The sequence below is a fragment of the Neolamprologus multifasciatus genome, chromosome 11 (genome assembly GCF_963576455.1).
Source record: "Neolamprologus multifasciatus chromosome 11, fNeoMul1.2, whole genome shotgun sequence".
NCBI classification, from domain to species: domain Eukaryota; kingdom Metazoa; phylum Chordata; class Actinopteri; order Cichliformes; family Cichlidae; genus Neolamprologus; species Neolamprologus multifasciatus.
In genome coordinates, this window is record NC_140449.1 from 33,432,048 (window position 1) to 33,447,564 (window position 15,517).

At 41.6% G+C, this 15,517-nt stretch overlaps 2 protein-coding genes across 4 annotated transcripts in view; one reads left to right on the forward strand and one right to left on the reverse strand.

Annotated features, from left to right (window-relative positions):
- Window positions 1-15,274, forward strand: part of mtmr11 (myotubularin related protein 11) — a 56,599-nt gene extending 41,325 nt beyond the window's left edge. For all 3 annotated transcript variants that reach the window (XM_085178284.1, XM_085178285.1, XM_085178287.1), the window contains exon 17: window positions 5,022-15,274. In XM_085178284.1, the coding sequence (XP_085034410.1) occupies window positions 5,022-5,471 (450 nt within the window). In that variant the 3' untranslated portion in view covers window positions 5,472-15,274. The remainder of the gene's footprint in view (window positions 1-5,021) is intronic.
- On the reverse strand, window positions 967-9,928 carry LOC146509068 (uncharacterized). The gene is made up of 2 exons (XM_085178323.1): window positions 9,794-9,928; window positions 967-8,104 (listed from the first exon to the last, which is right to left on the reverse strand). Exons 1-2 carry the CDS (start codon window positions 9,874-9,876, stop codon window positions 7,756-7,758), a joined length of 432 nt encoding a protein of 143 aa, XP_085034449.1. The 5' UTR covers window positions 9,877-9,928; the 3' UTR covers window positions 967-7,755.
- Window positions 15,275-15,517: the final 243 nt, after the last annotated feature.

Sequence of the window (15,517 nt, forward strand, 5' to 3'; positions counted from 1 at the left end):
CTGACTTATAAAATTAAATAATAAATGAAATAAATTACCAGCTCAATCAACCAGTAGGTGAAAAGCTTCATGACAGCCTTGCTCATTTGCATAATGAAGCAGAATTTTGGGGAAAAACAGAAAGAATAGGAGTAAATTTGTTTATTTGTAAATTTTTTAAATAAATAATGTAAATCAAATACAAATATAAATACACACAAAAATATAAAATGAAAGTTAATAATGGTAAAAAGAAATTTAAAAATAAATAAATAAATAAAATGATCTTACCATCTTTTTTATAACACCTAATTTTATTATTTAAATATTTATATAATTATATGATTTATTTTCTATTACTGTACTATTATTATTATTATTATTATTATTATTATTATTATTATTATTATTATTATTATTATTGAAATCTTGGCATATTTTAGGGCATATATACATAACTTTTTGATGCCAGTAGTTTCAGTCCACTGTATAATTATTATACTGTATCAAAGTTAAGTGTGTAAACCCGGACGTGGGTACCCGTGAAGACTTCCTGAAGCCCCCGTCGCGAGCGCTGCACTCCTGCGTCCCGTGTTACATCCTCTCACTTCCATTCCGCTCCTTCAGTAGATGACGTCCTCTTTGATGCGAGGATCAGTCAGAGCAGTTATGAGCAGCTCCAAATATGGACATGGTTCAGCCTTTGTGATGTCTGTACATCAGCGCGTCTATCAGCGTCCCCATGGTGATGTTAAGAATAGTTGAGCACCGTGTGGGTGGGTGGGTGCCTGCAGCTATTTTAAAAGCACTGTGGAGAAATTCTGTCAGGCTGCTGAAAAACCATTTCAGGTTTCAGAGATGGTTTTGTTTCACACGCTGCTGAATGTTCCCTTCTTTCTTTTGTTAGAAGCATGGATTCATTCAGGCATTGCTCAGTGTTTGTGGTCTGCATAGTTTACGTATTAAACAAACACCTGTTAGTCTCTGTTTTTTAATAATAATAATAATAATACATTTTATTTAAAAATGGCGCCTTTCAAAGCACCCAAGGACTGTTTTTATCTGAAGAATATGACCAAGGAGCAACTCTGTTGTTCAGACTTTTGTGGCCTACAGCAATTCACATGACACACACTTCAGGATAATTAAAAAAAACACTTACTACAAAATTCAGACTGACTAGAAAACCACTCTAACTGGGTCAGTATCTATAGGTAGGGGGTAGCATTTGTTCCTAGGCTTTAGGGCTGATGAGGTCTTACCTTTAGGGCTGCCACGATTAGTCGACTAGTCATGATTACGTCGACTATCAAAATCGTCAACGACTGATTTAAAAGTCGACGCGTCGTTTGAAGCTTTGTAAGATCCCAAAAGACACAGGAATAAGTAGTAGGATTTAAGAGTGTAATAACGGACTGAAACTGAAGATGGCAGCACTGCATGTACAAGGATGCCAGCTGCCGTTAAACCCCGAAGAAGAAGAAGAAGCTCTGTCCCAGAATTAATAGTGCGGCCCAGCTCAGGTTCCAACAATGGCGGCAGCTAGTTAGTTTTAATATTACTCTTATTATTCTTTCTGGGTCACAAAATAAACGTTTAACATATTTTCAGGCGAGAATGTTGCTGTGTAAACCTCAAATATCTGCTCAGTTTATCAAGACACCACATATTTTCAAAAGCGCTCCGACGTTTTCGGAGACGTCTGTTAGCCACTAGCTCGATAGCTAGCCGGGGGCTAGGCTCACTAGAGCCGTGAGAACACCGGACTCGGGCAAATCGTTTTCAAACCCACCGCCGTCTTTCGCTACTCAGGTTAAACATGATATATAAGTCACTTAGATAACTTAAAAATGTTATTGTTCTGCTTTTTTTCAGTATTTTATTTGTTCCTGAGTAAATCGGTTTGGCTGAGATTAAAGTTATAGTTTTTACACAGCTGAATAAACATCAAGCAGACAGCTGATTATCAGAAGTGTGAGATGCTCGAGAATATACTCCGGTGTCCTGTTATATTTTAGATAGCAAGGAGTTTATTAAACTTCACCGAAACAATCTGCAAATTTCATTAAAATTTAATAAACTATCAGCTTGTCTTTATTTTTAGTTAGCACATACCTTAAACACTTAAAGCTGTAAGCTAATGATAGTTATATAAGAGCAGATTCTGCTGGTGCAATAAGCTGTACGTTTTACGTCCAATGGATGATGATCTGATTAGTCGACTAATCGCAAAAATAATCGGTGACTAGTCGACTATCAAAATAATCGTTTGTGGCAGCCCTACTTACCTTGAAGTGTTCCCTCACCATAGACGCATATTCAATGCAAAGTACTGCTGATATACTTTACGTGTTTTTGTGACAAAAACATACAAAACCAACAACGCATCCGTCACTCGAAACTTTGCGGCATCTTTAGAGGCCTTTGCTCTGGACACACCTTTGTCCTGAGGCCTGGACCCTGACCTCGCTGGGCAGGAAGAACAGGCAACACTCCCCTCCTCCCAGTTTAGCAGCATAGTTATTGTACAGCAGCAGGTAGCAGCTCTGTGGCAGGTTTTTCCTACAGTAGGATGCAGATGTTGAACAAGTTTATTCTGGATTTTATTTGGAACCAGCTGCTAATGCTGGTATGTTTTCACTCCTACTGGTAGTGTGTTCATACATACAGTGCTGTGAAACATTTGCCCTGTCCTGATTTCTTAATTTTGCATATTTGTCACATTTATATGTTTCAGTTCATCAAACAACGATACGCAGAGTTACACAAAGATAAAATGCACTTTTTAACTGATGATTGTAAAAAATAATGTTTTTCAAACCTACTGGGCCTGTGTGAAAAAAGTAGTTGCCCCCTAAACTTAACTGGTTGAGCGAACCTTAACAGCAACAACTACAATCAAGTGTTTCTAAAAAGTGACAGCGAGTCTTTTCGCTGTGGATCAACGGTGGCTCAGTCTTCTTTGCAGAATTGTTTCAGCCACATTGGAGGGTTTTTCAGCATGAACATCCTGTTTACGAACTATCTCGGTCACATTTATGTCCTGACTTTAACAAGGCCACTTCAAAACCTTCATTTTATTTATTTTTATCCATTCAGATCAGACTTGCTGGTGTGTTTTGGATCATTGTCCTGCTGCACAACCCAAGTACCGTATTTTCCGGACTACAAAGCGCACCTGAATATTAGCCACACAAGCTAAAATCTGGGGAAAATCCTGTTTTGTACATACATTAGCTGCACCTGACTAAAAGCCGCAGGTGTTTCAATGTTGACTTATCATATGTAAGAGAATATGCACAAAGGGAATTGTCAGGAAAGAGATGGCTGTTTGGAGACACACCCCTTTTATTAATATTTTGAAAAACAAGTTAGGGGTACATATTTGCATAACTTTTTAGGTATATGCACAAGTAGCGGTAATTACAAGTACGAAACATGTACTGTGCTTCATAAATGAGTAACAAATGTAGTACATAACAATAACCTACAGCACACCAGAAAAATAGATTCGGCCTACCTTTTAGGCTCAGGTGCAGTGACACGGCTTTAACAAGAAGAAAAGTCAGTCATTCACCACCATCTTTCTCTTCTTCCTGCACTAAAACCACCAAAGTCCTCTTCTCCAGTGTCGGATACGAACAGGCTCAGGATGGCTTCGTCATCCACGCTCAGCTTCTCTCCTTTGTTGTCACTTTCAAAACCAAACAAATCCTCGTTGTCAGTGTCAGAGTCGAACACCCTCAGAAGGGCCGTGGCGGTGTCTCCATCATGCAGCAGTCCAGCCCTTCGAAATCCGTTGGTGATCATGGATGTTTTCACACTTTTCCACGCTGTCAGAATCCACTGGTGGAGTTGAGCATAACTTGCTTTTCGCAAGTTTATCGCCGCTCGTCATCCACGCCTCCCGCTGAACGCGTAGCGCTACTTTGAATTTTTTTTTCGCGCTACTTCGTACGGCACTACGTTGCCTGGCGGATGGACATGTGACCAACATACCACTCTTGAACCCCGATACTGTGTGTCTGATCACATGCCCTTCCGCCAGGCAACGTAGTGCCGTACAACAGCGGAACAAACAAAACAAATCGTCTTACGATATGACAAAAATCATGGACAATCCATAGAAAAGCCGCACCTGACTAAAAGCCGCAGGGTTCAAAGCTTGTGCAAAAAGTAGCGGCTTATAGCCCGACAATTACGGTACTTTTGCGCTTCACAGCATGACCTGATACCTGAACAATGTCCTTCATCAACATGTTTTTTTTTAGCCTTTTTTTGAGGTTTTTTGGACAGCGGTGGTTTTCTCCTTGAACCCTCCCCTGGAGGCCGTTTTCACCCAGTCTCTCTCTTATAGTTGAATCATGACCTCTGACTTTAACTGAGGCAAGTGAGGCCTACAGGTTTTTAGATTTTATTCTGGGTTCTTCTGTGTCCTCGTGGATGAGTTTGAATGCTCTTGGTGTACTTTTGGTAGGCTGGTTACTCCTGGGAAGGTTCACCAAGTTTTCTATTTGTGTATAACAACATGATTCACTGGCGTCCCAAAGCCTTAGGCTTTTTGACCCTTTCCAGACTGACAGATATCAGGGACTTCTTTTCTGCACTGTTGTTTCTTTAGGTTGTAAAACTGAACTCAGCTTACCAAAGAAATGTGATTAATCGGTTATGTCATGATTTTAAATGGGGTTTTGATCTGAAACTGTATGACAAATATGGAAAAAATAAGATGTTAGAAAGGGGACAATTACTTTTTCACAGCACTATGATGTGGTCACAATGTTCTGAGGTCTTACAACTGCAGCTTGAAATACTGATACATAAATATTTTCTCCACTCATCTTTTCAGTAAGAGTTTCCTCTGGACAAGTTAGTGTCATTAATGGAAAGCAACAATGAAAGTCACTTTTAAAAAGCAGTTTTTAATACCTTTCATGATTTTTAGTTTGTAGTTTTGGTCCCAGAAAAATGCAGGATGAGAAACATTCAGATTGAGATGAGGTTGGATTTAAGTAAAACTTTCTTCTGCTTTCTATTCTCAGGCGTTCTCTCACCCCCTCTCTGCCAACCACCTCCACCCTGTGGAGAGGCTAGCGCAGGAGGTGCAGCAGCTCAAAGACAAGCTAGAACAAGTCTCCACCAGCACGGATCCTACCCCGCCCGCCGTCACAGCCGAGCCCCGGAGAGCCGACACCAACCTGAACCAGAACACCAACAACGGCACCTTCCTCTTCCCGGCGTCAAGGCCTCAGAGCGCAGGCGTTCTCAGAGCACCCCTCCCTACCTCGGCCAACCAACACACCTCCAGGGGCGCTCCCGCCGCCTCCGCTCCACAATCCAGGCCTGCTCACAAAGACATGGGCGGCAGCAGCAAGCACACGTTCCTGTTTGGGCACTCGTCGGTGATCGATGCGCATCCTGACCAGCGATACTACTCGGCGTCCAGTAACGCCAAGCTGCCTAAGAGTAACGGACCCTCGCTAGCTTCCTGAGATCTGTTTTCCACCCCGTGACCGGGTACTCTAACCAAACGACACAGACATGTCCCTCAGTGGTGCCACGATCTGAGAGGAGCAGACGTGTAATAACGTGTCCATGAGGCGATTAGAAACCGAGACATTGTGACGGACCACGTTGAACTGAAGCTGTATGAAATGATCAGTGCAAGAGCTCTTTCCTCTGCTACTTATCACGTGTACTGTATCAAATAATGTGACAAGTCTTTTGTATATTTGAATAAATATTCCTTTAATTAAATTGCAAAGAAAAAAAGTCATGCCTGAAGGTGCTGAATGCTGGACGTACACCTCACAGTATGCAGAAACCGTCGCCGAGACTATTTCTTTGTAAACTTCCTGATGTCACCCTTTAAGAAAGAGACAGAAAGCTTGTTGTTTCTATTTTTACCTTCTTATCCACGGGGGGCTGCACTGACAGGGCGGCGTGGAGATAAATGTGTTAAGCGATGGGTCCAACAGGCGCTGCCTACTTGAGCTTTTCAATGGATTTAACCTCTGACCTGTGTGCCCTTAAGGCTCCAATGCCTCCAGAAGACTTTTTTTTTTAAAGTTAGTAACTCTTAATGATTTTCTTTGTTGCTGTTTGTCAACGTCAAACTGAAGATTAAATTATTGTTTGGAAAATAATAATTTCCAAAAACCGTCATTTTCTAACTCCAGGCGCTGTGACCGGTTGAATTTAGGGCACGAGCGCTATTTTGGTACCGCTGCGCTCTCATATCTCTCCGCTCACATGCACGCTGCTCGGGAGCAGCGAGAGGCCTATATTCAGTTTATGGCGTTATGTCAGCCTGGATGTTTCTGCAGTTCCTGCATGATGAAGATCATTTCAGGGCTTTAGTATGATATGTTTGTATTGATCGCTAATGGACATGTGGATAAGTGTGATTATTTTCAACCAAAGTTGGTATTATTTGAAAATGTTTCCATCATTTTTATGGTGGTGAAAAAAACATAATTTTGCTCTTTTGGACTTCTTGAGAAGGTAGCAGCGTTTGAAGTAAAAGAAGGCTCCGTTCCTCCTGTGTTTACCTTCTATTTGATCTCCTCACGTCCTGCCTGCATTAGTATGCAGTCAGCATTTAGGTCAAGGATTTGTCTGAAAAGCACAGAGGGAAGTATTTGGTCCTGCACCTTTAAATCCAAACAGTTTGCATGATGTGGGTGTCGAGTAGATGCACTGGCGTCGTTCCCACGGATGAATGAATTTGCACCTTTGCTAAAAGGGATGTTTTTCTTTCTTTTTAAATGCAGGATAACAGTTGTCAGATGTCCGTCTGACACCGGCCTTCTCTCATGTCAAAAGGTACCTCACTTGATAGCACTATGAATTATTAAATTGCTGTAAATATTCATTATGTCAATATTAAGGCATTGACTTCAGCTACAGTTTCAGAGCTTTCCAGGTGTGATGCCAATGGATTTGCTGGTCTTCCGTGGAAAAAGGGGGGAAAAGGTCATCATTGTCCCGTTGCATGGAAGATCTAATCTGATCTTCAGCTCACACCTGCTGCTGTGTCTTTGTATCATTTCATGTTTTTGGTACTTACATTTGCCAGATGTACATATTCTTCTTTTTTTGTACTCGCATGTTTTGATCCCTGATAAATAAAAAGTGTTACCAGCTCTGATTGGAATGACACGGCGTGCTCGTACACTGTTCACACAACCTTTTTTATTTTTTAACAAAATAAATATTTACAATATGATCTGGAACACCTAAAAGTAGCACGCCACTGTACAGTGAAGTCGAGATTTCAAACCCAGCTGCATCAAACATGCAGTCGGTGTGAAACGGCTTGAGAATCGTGTGCAAAATGATCAGTACTTTCACAGGAAATGTTCAGAGTAACAGCGTCTTCTGACAGGAAATGTTAAATATACAAAATATCTACTCCGGTTCTCTTGTGTTCAACTCGGGTTTGGGTTATTTCTGTTTTTCAGAGCTCAGTAGAAAACCTGCATGCTGTTTAAAAATACAAGTGAGGTGTTTAAACACACTTAAAGATAGGAAACCTCTCCGTGATGTCGTGAAGTCTATGGAGATGCGTTTGGGCACTTAAATCTATGCATGTTAACGTCGTGCATTCTCAGACGTTTCACCTGATTTGCACAAACAACAGAGCAAGATGAAATAAAGTAGGATGACCACGACGCAGTCAACAAGTGGCTTTCATGGCAGTGAATTTAAAAGTCGATCAGGTCACAGCTTAAGAAGTCCAGAGAGTCGCATCGCCCCCGTGAAGCGGCTTCACGTTTACCCCCACCGGCTGCCGTGCTCCTTCCCCGTGCATTGCTCCTGCAGGATGTTGTAGGGCCCGTTGAAGTACCCGGAGGAAGATGGACCCAGGCCTCCCAGCTGCCGGATGGACTTGCACATGGGGCAGGGGTAGTCCGACAGACCCTCGATGTCCTCGAAGGCCAGGTTGACAATCTGATCGCAGCAGGGATCGCAGTAAAGATGCCCACAGGAGAGGCGCTTGAGGCGGGCCTCGTAGGTGATGCAACACTGGCAGTGCGGCAGGTCGGGGCCCAGCGACAGGGAGCCGGTCAGGGAGCTGCTCTCCAGGCTGCCGGCCTGGCTGGAGCTCAACTTAGTGGGAGACCTGAGAGGGAGAGGGAACAGGACGTGAAGACGGCCTGAAAACTACACATCAAAATAAAACATGATTGTTTAAATCGCAGGTGTAGATTTCAGAGGGATGAGATTTAGACCCCACGTTTGTCCCCTCAGAATAAACACAAAGGCTGCAAAGACCTTACTTAGAAAATCCCCAAATATGGAGGTTTCCTAACTGGTGCTTTTCTTTGCACAACAATCCCCCATATACTGGTAAAAAAATAAAGTTACAAAATATGTTTGAAATTAAGGGAAGTAAGCTTTGATTCTCCTGGGGGAGGACATCCCATCTATTATATTTGATACTATTATACTCAACAACAAAGTGGCTTAAAGTCTGTACTTTTTCAAGCCAAAGAACTAATATTTGCTGGTTCCAGCTTCTCAAATGGAGCCTGTCTAATTATGTGTTTTACTTGAGAAAAATAAAGACATTTCCATCATAAATGAAGGCAAAAAATGTTCCCGTTTTATGATTCCTACTTCTAATATTAGCTTTGTTTGCAGGGTAGAATGAAACATTTGAAGAAGTGACTCAGGATTGCGCTGGTTTCTGAGTCATGTTAATTCATTTTATTGAAATAATAAATCATTAAATGCAATGCAACCCTAATACAATAAATGCATGTAAGGCTCTTTACTAGTAAAAATCTGATCTCCAACTCAAATTCTCCAAATTTGCAGTGAATCCATCTCTTATACAGAACAAACATATTAGACTACAAACACCAGAAATACTGAAAAACTACGTCATAAAAACATTTTAATGAAATATATATAATGTAAAGCCAGGTTGCATCCCAGCTGTGGCATCACACACATCATCATCTCGTTGACCATCTTAACAGAAGGATTCATGTTAAAATAACAAACACCACAACCAATCAAGTTTTTATGAAAGATAAGAGTAGATATAAGTAAATGGTGCTTTGATGACAAACCGAATTTCTTTGGGACAAAAACAAAAACAGGACAGATAAGTAGATATTTTGTCTGCTGGTTTATTTAAACCAAGACAGTCTGGGGGTGAAAACTATTACCAGTCAAAGCCATGAAAACAGGACACGGCAGGTGTGATGGGATCAGGTTTTTCTGGTGCACACATTTGTTCCTTGGAAAAAACCAATAACTGGTAAAACAAGACCTGGTCACAGTTAGGGTGGAGTTAGAGGATTGTGCAAGAACTTCAGTGTGTGCTGATACAAATGTGTCCGAGCCTCATCCCCAGCCTGAGTGGACACCTGTTAACCTCACGTTCTCAGAAAAACGGGGTTTCATTTGGGATGTCGCTGGCAGGATTTCTGAGTTGTGTAACATGAACTGGCTTTCAGGAGGCAAAGCTGGAGCGATTCTGGAAACCTGTTGTCATAACAACTGTGAAGGACGGTGTATAAAACCCCACTCTGATGTGATTTATCATCACAGCCTGATTTTAAAACGCCCTCTACGAGAAAACATTGTGCACCAGTGACCCTGTGTAGGGAGTATTACACAATTAAGGATTAGACAAAGTGCTGAAATTCAGATTGAATACGCGGACGGATTCGACTCAAACATCGGGCTGTGTTGCAAAACGTCATAAAACCCGAAACACGAACAGCGAGTGCGGCATTCTGTGGATTTGAGGCCGTGTCCTGTAAACCGATGAAAATCAGGCTGATCAATCACCGCTCACCTTGACGACGATGAATCTTTGAAGCAGTCGAAGCTGAAGGCTGCGAGGATCCTCCAGAGCAGATCCATGCCGGTTCCTCTCATGGTAAAATCCAAATTTCATCGACCTGCTTTCTGCCCAGCGTCATGTTTTTCCTTAAAAGCGGAGTCTCTTTAAATTGAGATAGAAACAGTCTTGCGCCACCCCCTTCTCCCTCCACGCGATTTTACACAGACGAATGAAAACGAGGCGCGTTCGTCCTCATCACCATTATCATCATCATCGCCATCCGCGGGCGTCGGAAAGGACGTAAACAACACGCAGCTTTCATTCCGAGCTGCTGTGCGCGCTGCTTTCTGCTCCTCTCCTCCTCCTCCGCAGAAAGAGGTGCTTCATTTGCATCAATCAGAGAGAAACACACACACACACACACACACACACACACACACACACACACACACACACACGCCTGACCCGATCTCACCAATGAGCTCAAAGTGGAGCAGGGCACTGAAATGGCCTCAAAATACCTCGGGCTATAAAACAAACGGGTAATCTGGCACTTGCTGCTAAATTTGAATAAAACACATGTGCCTGCAAGTGCTGCGTTTATTATGGTTTATTATGCATTATAAAAATGTTTATAATTTTCTGTCCGTATTGAGCTTGTTGTGCAGCACATTAAAATGTGCACATTCACAGGAACAGTGTATTTGAAAGCTTCAAATAATTTTATCTGTTAATTCAGATATTTTATAAATTTATCTTAAACAAAAGATCACATCTGTAGTTTTTATTAAAAATAGGTTTTTCTTTGAATTTAGCATTTTATTTAGTGGTGCAATGACACTGCCGCTTTAGTTCATGTATGTATTCATTGTTTGGGTTCTTTTAGACATTTTCAGCAGGTTTTTGCATTTTTTCAGATTTCTTAACAATGAATACCATCTCCCTTTTCCAGAAATACTCCAGCAGTTCTTTCACTCAAACAAAATTACATTTTAACTGTAATGTTTTGCAGGATTTGGCCACCAGATGGCGACAAATATTTATTCTTAACCTATATGAGTCATACTTTAGTTACTGGTTGTTTTACATTTCATATTTGAGGCAGGCTTGGGGGGAGAACCTCTCCAGGATGCGACAAAGACAGAACATGAAGCGGAGCTCTGTAAAAACCTATATAATTCCTTTTCAATATTACAGCACATACATTAAAATAAAATCACGACTGAACTGTGGTTTCACTTGAAACGTTTGTTGGTTGCAGATTCTGAAATAAAAAGGAATTATTTAAGAAAACAGGTGCCTGAATTTATTTTGTCTTTGCACAAATAAAAACATCTCCCTCAGAAACTGATGCAGAGTTGCAAGTTGGTGCAGACTCAGAAAATTAAGAGTCTGGTGATTAACATTTCCTTCTGAGCCACCAAATATTTTTGCTCATAGTTTTAAATGTATCAGTTTTCAGGCAAAAATATAAAATAATCAAATAACAATTACCCTGCTTACTTTTAACTAGAGCACCACACTCGTTCTCTAGTTCTACTAAAAGAAAGAAAATTAAATTCTTTGTGACCGTTTGAGTGATTCTGTGGTTAATGAAGGCTTTCAAAAATAGACACAAGGTCCAATATATCCACACAGATGAGGGCTGCAGTCTTACCCAGGCCGCTCATCATGAGTCCCAGTGCAAGCTTGCATAAAGTCTGTGTTTCCTCCTGGAGTGATTCATACAGATTTTAGTGTAATGAATTGCAGATAAGTGCTGCCAGAAGCACAACGTTAAACTGGCCCTGACTGAGTTACTGTGTGCAGGAAATTTGATTCTGTTCAGTAATTAAATCGCACATGAACTGGCATTTTGTTACAGCAGGCAAAGACGATGGAACTGAACACGATTAGATTCATCAGCTGCAGACAGACATGCACATGCACAGAGCTGCAGCCGTCTGCCTTGACTGGTTTGTTCTGTATAAACGATGGATTCATTGCAAAAAAATGGGGGAGAAGACAAAAGAGCAATTTGAAACCTGAGCTTTGGTTCAAAGGCTGGCCTTCATGTTTGAGTATCCTTCCGATTGTCTGCCCCTCTGTGTGTCCTCCTTCCCCCGTCTGTTGTCTGTGTCCCACATTTCATCACCTGCGCCACCTTCTTGGCTTTTTTTGTTACTTTGTTTGGACTGTGATGATCGACTTGGTTAATAAAGCTCGTCTTTTATTTTGTCAATCCGTAATCATTTCTGTCCAACACAATTATTAGGAGAACCTGGTAAATTTCCTAAAGGCTCCCTGAGAGCTCCATTTTCTCATAGATGCGCTTCTCTTCATTGCCTTCGTATTATATTCAGAAGCGCAGTCTGCAGGCTTAACTGTGACTTCGAGAGTTTCCCAAAGCTGAATGGGAGGCAGAGCCTTCAGCCACCAGGTTGCTGAGAAACCAGCTTCCAGTCTGGATTCAAGAGAGAGAGAGAAACCCTCTCTAAGACCAGGAGATTTTTCCTCCTAGCTCCTTAAAATCTCACTGACCTCAAGGGAAGGCAGGTAGGAGAATTCATAAGGATTCAGGAAAGACATAAAATGGTGCACTGAGGAACCGGACAACGTTATGCTACGCTCCCTAACACCATGATGCCAGATGTGTACTGTCTTGAAACTACACTGTGCAGAAAATTGGCTACAAAATGCTCATTTTACTCACTGCAACGTCCTCTTAAGATATGGTTTTATTTAGGTCATATAAATACAAACAACCTTTGAAAACCATCACTTAAAAAAGATTTAATGAAGAAGGAACAGATAACGGTCTGAAAATACATCCTTTAACTCAAAAAGCTGCTGGATTTTGTAAAAGGGCTCAGTGCTGAGCACAGAGGTATTTCTGTGGCCGGTCTAATGTCTTAAACGAATCATGCAAATGTGACTTATTACCATTTGTTGCATGCAACTTAAATTAGACCAAATTGTTGTTTGCACCACAAGAAGCACATCTAAAGCCTGACATTGTTGTGATAATGACTCCTAGGCTTGTTTATCATTTGCCAAGGTGAGAACATCTTATGAGAATGAGTAATGAGTGTGTAATTGTCACTTTTGGATGGGTGGTTCATGGATTTGAGTGCAGTGTTAAAACTGTCCTAAAACTCTTCCTCTCTCAGTTCTCATGCTGAAGGTTTACAGCCAAGGACCACTGAGTTCTGTTCCTCTGTTGTACTTTTGATTTCTCTCTAATCTGGATTGTTTTGTTTAGTAGGCCTACATCAGTCTCTTCCTCAACAGGTCTGATGGTGTTTGAGCCTCTAATTTCTTCTGCTTTTAGCAGAATGCTGGTTATTACTGAAGTGGACTTGCGGAGTCTTTGTATATCAAGTAGTAGTGCACTGTTACTAGATCACCCTGCGACTGCAGCAATAATTTACACTGCTTGGTAAATCTGTCCCATATCTGCTGGATAGTGAGCCAGTGCAACTTTTTCCTTCTCATTGTTTGGGATTTCTGTCCAAAATACCCTAAATACCATCTATCCCACCATCCATCTCTTATCCCAGGTAACCTTAAAGGTTGCCGTACAACAAGGGACCGTAATAATTCAAACCAAATTATACAGAACCTTGAATTCACTTCAATGATCAATTCATAATAGATCAGTTAATAGTTCACTAGATTTAGAGAGTTGATATAAATCTACATTTTTCATTCAGCAACATTCAGAGTTTGTTCTTGAAATTTACAAATATTTTAGCAGCTTTAGGGATGAAATTAAAAATTCAGTTATTATTATTTATTTTTTATTGAGCAAAAAAAAATTTCAATTCTAATTAACATTTACGTGATGAGCGCCACTTTGTCAGCGTTCACTGTCTTCACAAATGGTTGGATGGGCCGTCACTATCCACAGCATGTCTTTATCCTGTCTTCCTTCTCTCACCCCAACCAATCACAGCAGATGGCCCCGCCCCTTCCTGAGCCTGGTTCTGTTGGAGGTTTCTTCCTGTTAAAAGGGAGTTTTTCCTTCCCACTGTCGCCAAAGTGCTGCTCACAGGGGGTCATATGATTGTTGGGTTTTTCTCTGTATCTATGAAGCGCCTTGATGCGACTTTTGTTGTGATTTGGCGCTATATAAATAAAATTGAATTGAATTGAATTGAATATGAATTATGGGATGGCATTTGCTCCTCATAAAGGACGATCCCAGTGTATCCTCTGCTAAAGAAGCACTGAAGAATAAAGTCAGCTCTTATTATGGTCACCATGCAGATACCTCTGAGTCACTTCATTCTGTTATGAACCTTCCAAGAAAAAAAAGGACTATTGGAACATCGTCTAAGCTTCAAAGTCTCCTTCACGATAAACCTCCATAGTTAGGGAAGGGTCAGGTGAGCTGCTACAGGCTCTCAGACAGCTAGGGGACTTCCCATGATGCACTTAGCACTTCTCGTCCACTCCCATTCGTTCACACTGTGTCATTAACTTTTGCCTTCTCTCTCCTGCAGTTGTTAGTTTGTCCTGTTTGCTGTTGATGGTCTCTCTGCTCCTCTTTTCCTCTCTCTCTTCTTCCTCATTACCAGCCTGTCGTGGCAGATGGCTGCTCCTCCCTGAGCCTACTTCTGCCAGAGGTTTTTTCTTTGAGGGAGCTCTCCTCGTACAAAGTGCTGTTCATAAGTGATAATGAGATGGGATTCTTTTCCTAATATTGTAAGGCTTCGCACAGTTTCATCACCCTCTATTATCAGCATGAGCAGGACAGAGGGAGGAGGGACTGGTGCTGGCAGATAGCAGCTCTTTATTCCAATCGGATCAATAGATGACCCAAACAGACGACAGCAGCTGAAAGCCTGAAGCCAAATGAAAGGCCACATCTGATCTGAATGCTCCTGATGACAATCAGACCACAGCTGCAGCGTCAGTGAAGATCTGACAGGAAGTCAGAAGCACTGAAGGCACAGCGGGGGTGTTACGCACAGAGAGCAGGCACCAATCAGAGTCAAGGTGATAGTATCCTAAGCTGGGGTGTTTCCAGGATTTTTTAAAAATGGGGTGGTACAAGAGCATTCCAAGAAGCAGTCGGGAGGGGGGGCATGGGAAATTCTACCAGAAATAAACACCATATCAAACAGACCATAATTCATTAGGAGTGCTTCTTTAGTTACACCTGTTCAACGGCTCATTAATGCAAATATATGATCAGCCAATCACATGGTTGTAATGCAATAGATGCATTCATGTAGAATGGTTAAGATGACGCATTAAAGTTCAAGCTGAGCATCAGAATGAGAAAGAAAAGAGATTTCAGGGACTTTTAAGGCATGTTTATTGGACTGGTGTGTGTGGATTTTGCCACACATGCATCTCTAGTTTACAGCGTGCCAAATGGACCATTATGGCAAAGCTGGGATGGTCAATTTGGTAAAGTAAATCCGTTGGGCATCTTTCTTCGCCTTTAGACAATAATTCTGATGGCAAAAGAGCCAAACGGGACAGGCAAAAAAAAAGAAAAAAGAACGTTTACAGCGTGTCAGTCCTCTGGGTGAAAATCCCAGATGTCAGAGAAGAACGGCCAAATCCGGGTATGCAGAAGAGCATCTAGCACCTTGAAGCAGAAGACCACACACGACAAGAGAGACAACCATTCACGACTGTGGCCGATTTAGAATCACCAGTTAACCTACAGTAACATGGCTCTGGCCTGCTGGAGTGTCCGGAGTGGACCCACAGGCAGGCACACTGAGAATATTTAAACTCCAC